The sequence below is a fragment of the Tasmannia lanceolata genome, unplaced genomic scaffold, assembly GCF_043159265.1.
Source record: "Tasmannia lanceolata isolate RefF3 unplaced genomic scaffold, GAP_Taslan_0.1 ptg000007l, whole genome shotgun sequence".
NCBI lineage: Eukaryota > Viridiplantae > Streptophyta > Magnoliopsida > Canellales > Winteraceae > Tasmannia > Tasmannia lanceolata.
The window spans coordinates 6,145,262-6,159,653 of record NW_027518684.1 but is presented as its reverse complement, the minus strand read 5'-3'; the positions used below and the strand labels follow the sequence as shown (position 1 = coordinate 6,159,653).

The 14,392-nt window shown below is 39.1% G+C and overlaps 1 protein-coding gene across 1 annotated transcript; it reads right to left on the bottom strand.

Moving 5' to 3' along the window:
* Nucleotides 1–98: 98 nt before the first annotated feature.
* Nucleotides 99–1,730, bottom strand: LOC143880862 (hydroxyproline-rich glycoprotein family protein). The gene is made up of 2 exons (XM_077383837.1): nt 486–1,730; nt 99–291 (listed from the first exon to the last, which is right to left on the bottom strand). The coding sequence occupies exons 1-2, from the start codon at nt 1,550–1,552 to the stop codon at nt 243–245; spliced, it is 1,116 nt and encodes a 371-aa protein (XP_077239952.1). The 5' UTR covers nt 1,553–1,730; the 3' UTR covers nt 99–242.
* Nucleotides 1,731–14,392: the final 12,662 nt, after the last annotated feature.

Below are 14,392 nucleotides of genomic sequence, written 5' to 3'. Positions count from 1 at the left end.
TTGTTTTTGTTTTCCTTATTATCAATAATAATTTTCCAGAAAAATGATCCAGAGTAGAAATTGAGAGAGAGAGAGAGAGAGAGAGAGATGCAGACTGTAGAGAGTCATTGGCTTTAATATTCCATAGGAGATTCAAAACTCCTCAATCACTACATTATTTCCTTGATTCACTTGCCATTTCGCAGCAAGCTTTATTAGCTACATGAAAAACAAAGATCAGAGGACAAAAATAATCAATCTGACTAAGCTAACCACTCACCATCCATCCCTTCAATTTCTCCAATATCCAAGCTGCAAAAAAAAAAAAAAAAAAAAAAAAAAAAACAATAATATATAAAAAATCAAGTGAATCAGAACCCTAATGTTAAGATGATAATAATAACCTAATTTCCTCATCACTGCCATGATTAGTCCTTAAATTTGATAAAACATAACAAAAACCAAATCAAAGAATCCAAAAAATGTTAGTCCTTTTTTTTTCTTACCAAGGCAAGTTAGCATCTTGCAACCACTCAGAATAAGATTCATCCAAATGCTGTTGTAAGAAGCAGCTCTCATTAGCATTCCCCACAACACCGTCATTCAACCAAGCGGGAATGTCCATCACCTCATCAAACAGGTGAAAACCATCATCATTTCCCATCTCTTTATTTCTCTCAGGGCTAAACTCCATAGTCTTAAGGAACTTAAACCACCAAGCAGATGTAACCAAATTCAAAGTATCATTCCATTCCATCTCATGTTGCTGTCCTAAGGATCTAATCTCCGCCATTTCCACATCGTCCATCGCTTGATGTAAGGCTCCGTTTGCGGCCGAAGGAATTTCGGTTAATGAAAGAGTAGGAGAAGATGAAGAAGATGCTGAGTGGATTGATGGGCTTTCACTGTTGTTGTGGTAGAAGTCAGTGTTTATGTCGGTGAAGTCATGGAAGTTGAGATTAAGGCCCAAGGGTTGGTTTGGGAGGGTGAGATTGAGAGTTTCAGTAATGGGTTTTGGTGAAATAGGGGGGGAAGGCCAAGAGAAAGAACGAGGGGGTGGAGAGAAAGATGAGAAGTGGGGGTTATTGTGGTAGTTAGAGAAGGTTATATTTGATGGGTATATTCTAGGGTTTTTCCTAGGTTTGATACTTTCATTTGGGTCTAAAGATGTAGGGGGTTGTGGGTTTGCTTGTTTTTGCTGTTGTTGCTCATTTGCTTGTTTCATTGCAGCCCTATGAAATTTCAGTGCAGTGACTATCTCTCTCCTTGCCTCAGCCATATTTAGTAGCCTCTCTTGGTAAGGCCTACTAGTGTGGAGCCTCCTCCTAACTTGCTTCTTGGGTTGTGGAGGTTGAGGTTGGGGTTGGGTTTGTGTTTCACTAAAATTAGCCAAGTTTTGGGGAGACCCATCTCCATCTTGACCATCTGAGGCCTTTGGGTTCATGGGTTCTTTGGTTCTTGAAGAGGTGAGCTGTTTGACAAGGCTTCGGATATAAGCACCAGAGAGATGAGGCTCTTCTTTGAGCTTAAGTTTTTCTGTTTCCTTGCAATGCTTGGAGGATCTGTTCCTCATCTTTCTCTCTTGTTTTTTTTATCTCTCTTAGAAGAAAATAGAAAGGAATGTGGAAGGAGGGTGGGTGGGGAGAATCATGGTTTTCCTTTTCTTAGGATTCAAAGTACACACCTCGGCAGGGCTGCTCGAGGGGACTCTCTCATGGGTGTTATAAATAGCTCAGGACATTCTAGGACTCCCCTTTTACCGGTTTTGGCAAAGATGAGGATGTTAGTGTTTAATTCCGGATTTACTGCGTAGTTGGAACTTGGAAGGGTGTAAAGAATAAATACCCTTTGTTTCGTAGAATATTACAGAAAAGGCCACTTTGTTTGAGAACCCAACATTCACCCCCACTTGTGAATTGACTGAAAAGCCCCTAAATCCTGTCCTACTCAGCTCACCGACATTGAAGAAGGGCATGTGAAACACAAGACCAAAACAACATTTGGGCATGAGCATTGAAATATAAGAGTACAAGGAAATTTACAGCCTATCTCCTTACTTGTTCATACATTGTATCTCTATGAACATCTTAGCCTCCATAAATCATAATGTATATCTGGGTCATCAGTTGTTTGATGTATTCTACGGGTGCCGTACTAATTGGACTCGTATTTTTCCCTACTAGAAGTATCTGTATAGGAGAAACTATATGATAAAAGCCCGTATAGATATGTACTCATCATCCCATCCTTGATATTTGATCCAACAGCAGCTCGCCTTTTGTTGGATCAAATATCGAGAGTGGTAAGAACCAACTTTACGTGTTTATACAATTATACTGCCTTTCATCATATAATTTCTCCTGTGTATGTATATATGTTCTTCGTGTGACATAAATTAAAGTTTAAAATTTCTAAAATAGACACTTTTCGGACCCTCCTTTTGCCATGCCTATGTCATTGGATCTGTTGATTCGATCGGCAACCACAATTTAGGTAATTAAAATGCAAATTAGATGACCTTGATTAGATGATCATAAGGCTTTGATCCATCAGCCAAGAAAAGCTAATTCCATCATGTCCGTTATCCTGCATATGGGATATCCATTCAGCATGAGATCAAGAACATGTAGCTGCTGGCTTATCATATTCTATAAGATCAACAGTCTTTATTGCACATGGAACCCAAGAATTGATCCTTATAGCATTGATAATTGTCTACCTAATCATTCACATCTTCTGAATGGCGCCATTAATTTTATTAAATGAGAAGCAAGCCCAAAGGCAACCGAGATGGTCATACAAGCCAAACACGAAAAAAGGAAATAGCAAAAGAAAAATACAATCAACCAAATTCACACTTACTAGAAAGTAACCGGGTAGTCTTCAATCTGATCTAGCACTTCTTTTGTGTCAGTACTAGGGCTGCAACTCGGGTCGGGTTTTGAAGAACCTAACCCTACCTGAGAAACATCTCTAGTCGGGTCGGGTTTTTTCCTGGAAAACCCATGATACCCACGATTCCCAAACCCGGCCCTTCCCGTGATAAATCTCGGGTCGGGTCGGGTTTTTTTTTTACGTTGACGCAATTTTTTAAGGAAAACTCTAGTTTGGCAAGGCAACTCAACTCATAGAAGTAGAAAAATTCAAGCATGTCAAACTCTTTAGTGCATTAACTAATAACTAGTCCAAAGAGAATAAATTGATACATTACCAAATGTAAATGATTATACTCATATGAGATAAACAACAAACTATTTAGTGCATTAACTATTTAGTTGAAACTTGAAACCCTAGAGCTAAATCGGGGAAACGAACATAAGATGGAAAGAGCCCCTGTGATTGCATGCGTGCGTGAGTTTTACTTTTAAGTTTTCACTTTTAAAGTAACAAAGTTTTAGAAAAAAAAAATACAGAACTTAAGTAACTCGGGTCTGGCCCCTTCAAACCCGGCTCAACCCGAGATTCATACGGGCTTTTGGATCTTAGACGCGGCTCGACCCGAAACCCTAGAAACATGAACTCAACCCAAGCTATTTTCAGGTCAAGTCGATGCGGGTTGGGATAAAACCCAACCCAAGTTGCAGCCCTAGTCAATACATCTTTAAGGGGTAAGAGAGCCCGTATTGATCCATCGAATCACATTAAGTAAATTTCTTCAAACTACATTTCTTCAAACTACATATAAGACTGTCTAAGTCACCTTTTTTTAAACTTCGGACAGCTCCCTCTAGTGTAAAAGATTAGTCATCATAAATACGCTAGAGGGGATTGCCCCAAGTAAGAAAACTAGAAACGGGGGCGAATATATCACTTCCCATTGGATAATAATACTAAAGAGTCTCATAGGATGATTTGCTCATTTTTGGGCACTTAGGTCCCACAATGAAGACATGGACCTACAGGGGTAGTTTGGTGATTACAAGCATGGTTTTAAATTTCGGCCGAAATCCAAAATTTCTTAAGAGTTCGGTGGGGACCGGAACCGAAATTTGGCCTTTATCAAATTTCAGAATTTCGAGAATTTCGGTCCGAAATTTCAAGAAAATGAATTTTTTTTTAAACAAATGTTACTAAATTTTGGCCGAAATTTCGGAATTTCGGTCCGAAAGTTCGCCGAAATGAATTAAATAAGCTTTTTAAATTATTACCACCGAAATTTCGAAATTTCAGGGGTCCGAAACCGGCACCGAAACCAAAATTTTAAACCATGATTAAAAGGACCACGGAGACATTTAGTTATATAGTGTGTTTCTCAGCAAAAGGTGGGTATTTTTGTAACTTAACGAGTACTGATAATTAACCCTTCCCGTTACCTGTTCTGCAAGGTTGTACTATGGACCAGACTCTCTAAAACTTCAGCAAAGGCTCTAGACTGACAGAAGAATCTCCATTACTGTCATGAGTTATGACCTTCCTTTTCTATTTTCTTCCCTTTTTTCTTCTTTTAAATAAATAAAATACAGCCAACATGATTTGGGTCTGTTCCACTGTTTGTAAACAGAGAAGTTGGACCTTTTATAAAGGCATTCCACAACATGTTAAAAGCCAGAAATGCTCCATACCTTCACTTTCTTTTCCTTTTCTTCTGCTTTCATTTTTACCATTTTCCACCCTCTCCTCTTTTTCACTCTAATTGGAAGTGGCAGAGGCATGGCCTTGTGGTTTTTGACAGAGTTTACAGGGAGCAACAGTGTAATAAAGCCTAGAGTTGCGGAAGTTACTGCTGCAGTGTTGGTAACTACTATTTCTTTCTGCAACAAATTCATAAATTACAATTAAGGTACTGATATTGGTACTACCATGTCTTAATAATTGCACAAACCCTGCTTGTCTTTTCTTTTTTAATTGGCTTCTGAGAGCTTTGGGAACTGTAATAACCTTTGAGAGCTATTTAAATAATAGAAGACAAGATGAATTAGTACAATTATAAAAGCATGGCAGTGCAATTATAAGGAGCCTGCAAATATAAATGCCCCTTTAAATTTCTCTATTCATAGATGCTATCTGACAAATGCAGTATAAATGGGGAGCAAATTTATCACTAGATCCAAAACAGAGAGAAGAAAATCAAATACAATGAAATCCATCTCATATAGTGATAGAAAAAAACTGACTAATATTTACTCTCTCATTTAAAAAGTCTAATCTGAATCTAAAATATAATAAAAACTTTGTAAAAACTAACGTAGAGGTGTGAATCCGACGCACCTGACATTGACCCATGTGGTCGCTGCATGATGTGAACTGTTCATCGTGTGGGACCCAACTTTGCAGATGAAGTCATTATATGATCCTAGATTCCTAGTGGCATCTCCATGGTGGGGTACACAAGATGAATTTCTGAAGCATGTGGGCCCTATTTTTGGACATTGTTCATATATCCTTATTCGAATTTCTAAAGCATACTCCGGCATTGGTTATGAATGGAGAGATTTTTCCATTCCAGCCAGGAGAAACTTTTCACTTTCAACATGCCCATCTTTTAGGATCATTCATTATCGGATAAAGGGCCAAGATAATTTCATGGAAAGACTTTTCATCTCCAAATTGAAGAGGCTTTTCATCTCAAACATGACCCATGCTGATTCATAAACCGATGCTGTAAACCCATCCTCTCCCTAAGTCCCTAATGATAATTAGTTTTATGAAGACATCCAGTTGGAGATGATTCTTATGCAAAACAATAAATATAGATATAATTTGAAAATCCATGCATGTGGGTGTGTGCATGTGTCTGGAGATCGTGAGATGATCTTCACGAATGGTCGTGATCAGGTCATTACAGATCTCCGATCGAGTTTCATGGCTTGGCCACTCAAACAATTTCAACACTAATATTTTGAAAAAACATAATGCAAATTACATTACCCATATTTTTAGTTTTGCCACCATCCTATCTCATAGCTATATGTACATACATATAATAAACACTTCAAAGGATTTGCATGCATTTGATAAGTTTACAAAACTACCGTAAAATAAATGAAGAAAACCCATCCAATCTTACGTAGAGACATTACCATTTTCGTCAGAACTACATCTGGTAAATGAAATAAGATAAAATAAAATAATGGTCATTCCAAGTTAAGAAAAAATGAAAAAGAAAAAGAAAATCCAATCTAAAAGGATAATAACAAATGGGGGGTTTGCATGGCTCCCTTCTGAAAGAAACTGATTCCACCAATCCCTTCACGAACAGAAGCCTGCGAAAAAGAAGGCTTTGACGAATGGCATTCGCCCACCAAAACCGTAAAAAATCCTCCCTTTCTCTCTCCCTTGAATTCTCATCTCTCCTAACAAATGTCTTGGTCTTTTTTATCTTTCGCAAAAAAGAAATATAAAGAGAGGGAGAGAGGAGTGTGGTGTGAAATAGATTCGAGCTGTCTGTTTCAGTCTCTGAGCATACAGGCCTGCAATCTGAAGTCTGCTACCGTTTTCTCTCTCTCTCTCTCTCTCTCTCTCTCTTTCGCTCTCTTCTGTAACATCCTACCCTTTATTTCTGCGACCACTTTTTTATATTTTATTGGGCAGTTTAATTGTGGTTCAATACATTTTTCTGGGCAGGGCACGTCGTAAATCAGGCATGAATAGTTACACTGCCCTTTCTTATTTATAACGTCATTAAATGTGATAATATAACGGTACTCATTTAATAATCTGGATAATGCTATTCTGAATGTTGTACAATGACAAAATTCTCCTAAAGATTTCTTGAAATAACATGATACTGCTTTAGTCTGTTTCAACTCACCGGTTCGGCTGATCTGGGTCATTCCTGGTTCAACTCATTGCCCCTTATTGCATTGTGGTCACATGATCCTGTGATTAAATAACACCAACTTTAACAGCTTAAGCTTTTAGAGTAGTTGGTTGTTTCACATGGTATCAGATCTATGGGTTGTTTCAGATTGTATCTTAGCTAGTGCCTCACAGCAGGAGGCAGGTTCTAGGTTCAAAATCGAATAACTCCTTGATATTAAAAATTTGCGTGTATAGCCAATTCAAAACAATGGCTACCTATGCCATTTGTAAGGAAAAAAGGCCAGGAACGAAGATGAGTGTGCTTATATATAACACAAGCTCTAACAGCTTAAGCTTTTGGAGTAACTGGTTGTTTCAGAGAACCCATTGATCAACCCCTTGAGGATGATGTAATTATAGGAATTCTTACCAGGGCGTTTTGTTTCCAGTTCTTTGTTTTGACAATGATGCTCCAATTTATTTTGTGCTATTTAATTGAGCATCTGCGTTCCTCAGTAGTGTAAAATAAATAACTGAGTGCCGTTATCAAATCAAGAGGGTGCAGAATTAGAGGAATTGTAACTCATTGCCCACTTGGCTTCACATCTTTATTTAGAGTTTTTATATGGTGTAAGCCCGTATAGTCCAGTATTTTACAAAAAAGTATTGTACGGCTTACACCGTAGGATGATCCTAACAGTCCATTTGGTGGGGCAAAATGCAAATAGGTTCTCAACTCAACTCAACTAAGCCTTTGTCCCAAACTAGTTGGGGTCGGCTAATGAATCATTTAGAAAATTTTCATAAAGAAGGTAAAAGAATATGCAAAACGTAATGTACGGCTTACACCGTAGGATGATCCAAACCGTCCATTTGATGGGGCAAAATGCAAATAGGCTCTCAACTCAACTAAGCCTTTGTCCCAAACTAGTTGGGGTCGGCTAATGAATCCTTCAAAAAAAAAAATCAGGAAGAAGGTGAAAGAATCTACCCGGTTCAAATTGGCTAAATCTAATCATGACAGTGCAAATAGGTTGTGCCCCAAAAATCATTTCCATAGGATGATCCCAACACTTAGATCTATAGAGGTTTCCACTATATGCATTTCTTCAATAGATTGTAGGGCTAGGATCATCCTATGCCGAAATGAGTTTTTGGACACAACTCATTGACGTCGGCCCGTCAAATAGGTACTGCACTTTCTGAAAATACTGGGCATACACCATACAAAGAGAAGGGTATTTCAGTCGTCCGTGAGTAATTTCTCAACTCGAGTAAGGGTGTTTATGTCATTCTAAATCCAAGTCAATAAAACAGTATTAAATAATTTATTTTTTACTGAAGGGTAGGACCGCATGTCCTGACGGAGTTGAGATGACTAGTCACAATCAATAGTTGTTTTTACTGTAACCCTCAACTCAAGCACTGAATGCCACGTGGCCACTATTACGGGCACCAATCAAAACTCACCTGCCACGTGGGAACCGGGAGAAAGGAACAATGAAGAGGTTATACGGGGGCAATTAAGGAAATTACTACTTACAATTTTAAATAACTTAGGTATTTATTCCTCATTAATTGAAGTGTTTTTTATTTTTCAGACGTGCAGCCGTGCAGGCCTTCTTCTCACCTACTCTATGAAATTGTGTGTGGTCTCTTTCGTTATAACGGTCGATGGTGGTGGTGGGCCATCAGGGTTTTAATGTCACAGCTACGTCTTTAACATGAATTCAATCATGGTAGCAAGAATATAATGGCAGTATTCTCACCCCTTTCCTCCTTTGATTTGGGCACTACCATGTTTTAATAATTGCACAAACCCAGCTTGCCTTTTCTTTCTTTTTTAAATGTTTCAAGTGTCATTCCAGTTCCCAAAAAGCTCTCAAGCCAATTTAAAAACAAAGGATAAGCTGAGTTTGCTCAATTATTAAAACATGGTGGTGCCAATATCGCTAGCCTAATTCAAAATGGGATGCCGGTCAAAACAGAGCTAAAAAAATCCTAGTCAACTAAGGGTAGTGCAATCTTGAGAAATTATATGATGCCGGTCCGTCAAGTCACGTGATGGTAGTACTTCAAAAGTACCACTCTTGATATTTGATCCAACAGCAACCTCTTAAAAAGGGAGTAGTTGTTGGATCAAATATCAAGGGGGGTACCATTTTGACGGTACTTGTGACGGTCGGCCACCATATAAAAACTCGTGCAATCTTATACTCGGTTAATGAGTTTTGATTGACCTGATAGGAAGAAACGTGGACTCAGTCAAGAACACAGGTAAGTAAAAAAGAGTTGACTCATAGGACACAGTTAAGGTAAAAGGAGTTGACCCAGATGACTCGACGATGATGCGGGAGAGTTTTGAAGCTAACATATATAGCTCACAATTCACATTGGATAGCAATCTTAGCAATCCAAATGGAGTCCAACTAAAGAACAGTTCGTTTTACACTTAAACATGTTCCAAGCATAACATAATAGAGTGCATAATTCTGAGATGAAAAAAGATGTGACACTCGGTACTTCTCCTTAAAGTGAAAATCATAATCAAGAACTAGCATATAACATAAGAAATTAGTCTTATAGAGTTTTTCGCTGTGATCATTGTTATTTAAAAAGAAGTGAGGAAAGTTTTAGAAGGATATACTTCCTTTGCCAGCATTTCACCTCCTGTTGTTTGCTTTTTTCTGCAATTGACTTCATTTTTCGGAGGAAAGACAAGCATAAGGAAGTGGAAATGCAGTCACTTTTAGGAAAAGGACAAACAGAAGAGGTGACAATAGTGATAATTCAATATTTACTTTACACATTTCAACTAATGTTAATTATGTATAACAACAGATCAATTGTCTATACGGTGAGGATGCCGTTATCAAGCAAGGGAGTGTAAATACCATTTTTCCAAAGACAAATAAATGCCTAGGAGAGAGAGAGAGAGAGAGAGAGAGAGAGAGAGAGAGAGAGAGAGAGAGAGAGAGAGAGAGAGAGAGAGAGAGAGAGATGAGCCATAAGGTCCTTAACTTTGCTTGGTTGTGAGGAACAAGTTGCAACCAATGAAAAACATAGAAGAGTAATCCTTTGGTGGGGTAAGCATTGCATTACCTTAGGTGCACAAGGCATGTGCACTCAAAGATGCTTACCATTTCATTTTCAAACTTGAAAATAATATTTGTCATCATTAGGTTGGATGTTTCCCTTCGCTTTCTTCTTTACTTTTTTGTGATGAAATGAACGAGGAGAGAATGATGTGTCATATGTTGGCAAAATTTCAAATGGTCATGACAATTTTCTTGCTTGCAAAGTCTACTTTTCATATGGGGAACTTTAACCGAGCTAACAGGTAAAACAACATGGGTTTGGGGGTTTTTTTTTTTTTTTTGATGGGTAAGCTAGGGTTAGTAGACCCCTACCAAATTTCATTAAAGAAAAAAGCAATTGAATAGAAGAAGGGGGCATGAGCGCCGGCCAAGGGGGAACAGGCTTCCCAGTGGATTAAACTGAAAAACAGGAAAAAGGAACTACAGGAGATAAATAAAAGAAAGAGCAGAAGGGGACAGGTTACTGCCTTTGAAATGAGATGCCATCTCTATCATCCTTGATAGCCTGGAGCAAGGATGGGTGGGCAAGGGGAATAGGGATGAGATATCCTTTCCAGGGATGGGATATCCTTTCCAGGGATAACTTCTTTTGGATAAAAGGTCAGTAGGCGCATTTCCCTCTCTCCAAATGTGAGAGATCCTCCACGCACTAAAAGTGGCCAAGTTCTGTCTTATTTGAATTAACAGGGGGGTCTTCTTCCAAGGAGTAGGGGAGAAGCCTTGTATGCCCAAAGACATGGATAGGATGATTCCATTGTTAATGGCCAACAATTCCAGTTCGTAAATTTCTTCGATTCTGACATTTTCTGAGAACATGGATATCATCATTCCATCTGAATCTCGAACTATACCCTCTAGACCTCCTCCATCAGAGTCGAGAGATGCATCCGTATTGAGTTTGAGTTCATTACCTTGAGGATGTATCCAGTAACAAAACTTGGTAGTGATAGGGGCAAGCATCAATTTGTATCTGAACTTTTCAGCTGAGAAAATATTGCCATTAGTAATCTTGTCCCTGATCTTAAGGCCATTCATCTTTACGCTAATCTCCGAAAGGATAAAATTCAGAATCAGCCTCTTGTGCTTCCGTGAGTTATAAAAAATTCTTTGATTTTGTTCATGCCAGATGCAATGAATCAGGGAGATGAAACAGAGCTTAAGAACTGTAGCTGCCTGGCCTCCACGCGTGGTGTGAGACCTTAACCATTCTTCTTCAGCTATCAAAGAAGGAAAAACTCTTCTGCGGAAACCCGCCCTCCACAGCAGCTGTCTCCATAGCCAGGAGGAATAGCAGCAACGGGAGAATAAATGATCTCTTGTTTCCAAGTTGGCTTTGCACAAAACACAAATGGGATCAACCTCAGGGAGAATAGCATTAATTCTGTCTTTGGTGGGCAACTTATTTTTCATAGCTTTCCAGGCAGTAAGTGCATGTCTGGGGAGATGGCCAGGAAACCAGATAGATTTGGCCCAAGGTACCTTTTCAAATTTTTCCCGGAAAGTATTCCAACCTATCTTGGTTGAGTAGGTCCCATTTGTGGATGGCTTCCAAATGGGAAGGTTCTTTTCCCCAGGACTCAGAATTTCCTCTAAAAGAGCTGATTTTTCCTCCCTCAAAGATGGATTATCCAGAATAGTATGCCAACTCCCATTCTTATGAACATCAGAGAGTCTTGATAATGAACTGAGGGAATAGTCAGTGTGCAACACTGGAGAACATGGAGTGAAAAGGACCGGCGGGTAGCCAAGGTTGATTCCATAAGTCTATTTCCTCTTCGCAACCAATTTTGTAGCAAGTGAAGGGTTTTGCAAATTCGCTAGCTTTTAAAATATATCTCAGGCCCCATGATGGTCTGGAAGGCATTTGGATGGTCCAGATGTTGTTATTTTTTACATATTTCTGATAAATCCAATCTATCCAGAGAGAATTTCTCTTCAGAAGGATATTCCAAAGAAGTTTAATCTGAAGAGCTTTGTTTATATCTTCAAATTTTCTGATCCCAACTCCCCCCTCTGCTTTCGGCTTGCAAAATTCGGACCAACTGACAGAGTGAAACCTTCTGGCTCCTTCAGATCCACCCCAAATAAAGTCTCTGAATATTCGATCCAGCAGATGAAGGATGCCTTTAGGAAGAGCAAAAGTAGATGCCCACTAGAGTTGGTGAAAGATTGCTCCAAGGCTCTCTTTGGATTGCACGAATTTTTTGAAAAGTTTGGAAAAGAAAAACTTTTCTAGACTTTCCCCCCACTTAGACTAAGCCAAGCTAAGGCCCTTCACCTGACGGCCCTTCACCGTAATCGTCTTTAAATTACGGAGTTAAATTTAAAGAGTATTTTTGGAAACTTATTTGTTTAGTTTACTTTATTTTACTTTTTATTTTTGAGAGATGTAGTGATGACAAAATTATAATTTTGTGTCAAAGGGCATTTTGGTCATTTTGTTGCCCTAGCTTGGCAGCTTGCACATGTGTGAGTCACACATGTTTGCTCTATCTGTTTCTCAATCTTCTCACTTCACTCCTATGACAAATTCAAACCCTTCTTTGAAACTCTAAACCAACCATCAGTGGGAATAGCTAGGGCCCATCGCAGAAAGCATTTTGCGGATTGGCTGTTGCATGAAAGAGCAGCCACCTCAGACGAATTAAATGAATAAGACAATCTGTTGAAAAGTGAGCCCATGTGGCTGCTCTCTCATGCAACAACCATTCTCCATTTACTCGGTTTTGTAGGGATTCTCCACTAGGAACACCTTAGTAATGATTTATGATCTATTGGGGACAAGCAATGACAGAATGGATCGGGTTCTTCTGGTGGGCGGTCAGAATATTAGAGGAGCCCTTAGATGATATCAAGTGTTGTGAGTCCATAGATTTCATATTTTTCACAATTATTTGTACCTTAATTGTGATTTCAAAGTTGAATTTGTGCACAAATGTTCATCAAAACCCTAACTGTATCATTGTATCAATGTGAGTCTAAATGCTCAAGTGGCCTTTTTGTTGGACATTGAACTGCAACGTGTGGACTTGGTTCCACCCTTATTGGTGTAAAATCTTTATTCTACAAAAAGGTTGTGAGAATGACATGATGAATGCTAGACTGAAGGGCGCCCTTGCAAAAAATCCATAGTTTCAAAACTCTTTCGGTCATCTTTGTGTTCTGGTCTGAGTCTGCATTTTGGCCTATAAAGTCAATCAAAACTCCTTTACCTCGGTGGAGTACTCCACCATGTAAAGTCGCATTAACTGATTTCTCAACCTTGTCTGGCTGAGTCGACTAGGATTTGCTTTGGCCATATTTTGACCTGCATACGCCTTTGAAACACTGGAAAAACCAGCTTCAAGGACGCCCGGCCCTTTCGACCATCTCACCAAATTGCATCTATCACTCATTTAATTTTATATTTCTATGTGTCATTATAAATGCATTTTGGGGAGATGGTCCAATGTGGCCGGCCTTATAGCTGGGTTTTGCAAGGGCACCCTTCAATTTAGCATTCCTCGTAGGTGTCTCTACCCTGCGATGACATATTATATGCAAGTCACCAACCCCACAATGAAAGGGGTTTCGTGGCTTCCACCAACCAGGCCTTTTGGATGAAAAGTTTATCTTATTAATCAATAATATCTCTCCTAAAAGATTATTCAATAATTTGTAAGTAACTTTGCACTCCATCAACCAATAATCTATGAACATTATGCAGCATTATTGGACATGAACCCATGACCCAACAAGTGCACACATGCCAGTCTGCAATTCCCACTTGAGCTAAATAGGGTAACAAATTAATCATATATCTCCATATAAAAAGTTGAATAGGAAAAGTCATCCTCTTGCGGAAGAGAAACAAGTAATAAGGAGATTGAATTGAACCTCGGTAAAATTGATAGAAAAATAAAATCAACGAAAAAAGGAACAAAAAATAGGAGGAGACAGTCTCAAGGCTTTGTTGTAGCTTCAAGAGAGAGGATATGAACGGGAGATCTTAACCATCAAATCTGTGTATTTTTGTACTTGGAATGGGGTCCATTGATTGAGTTGCTAAGATTGCTCAATCATGGCGCATGAGTGGCTAAGATAGCCCGATTATGACAAATTTTGGGTCAGGGCCCTTTTAAAGTGTCCCATTACCGCATAGATGTGTGCGGCTTGGTGTCTCCACTGAATACATTGCAAGTGTTTCACCACTTGATGAAGATTGTGGGGGCGTTAAGCATGGTTGGACTATAAATACACACCATCTATAGTAGCACAAAGAGTAGAAAGTTTTGCTGGTATATTATTCAAGGCTGACCCATTTGTTGAAAGTTTGTAAAGTAGGCCCAACATGGTGGGCCAAGAGACCTTGGTTCTGGTGATCATATGGGCTAGCCTACGCTTTATATCTTAATCTATGATGGGCCTAAAGAACTTGGTTCCTTTGATATGGGCTAGCCTGCCCTTAATATTGGCCTGTTTCAACTATGTACCTAGAAATGGGTTTGGCTGGGCTGGGCGGGCTACACAAGATTGGCCAAAATTCGGCCCTAACCAAGTTAGATCACCTGTTTGTAGCCCTTAAGTATGGGCTT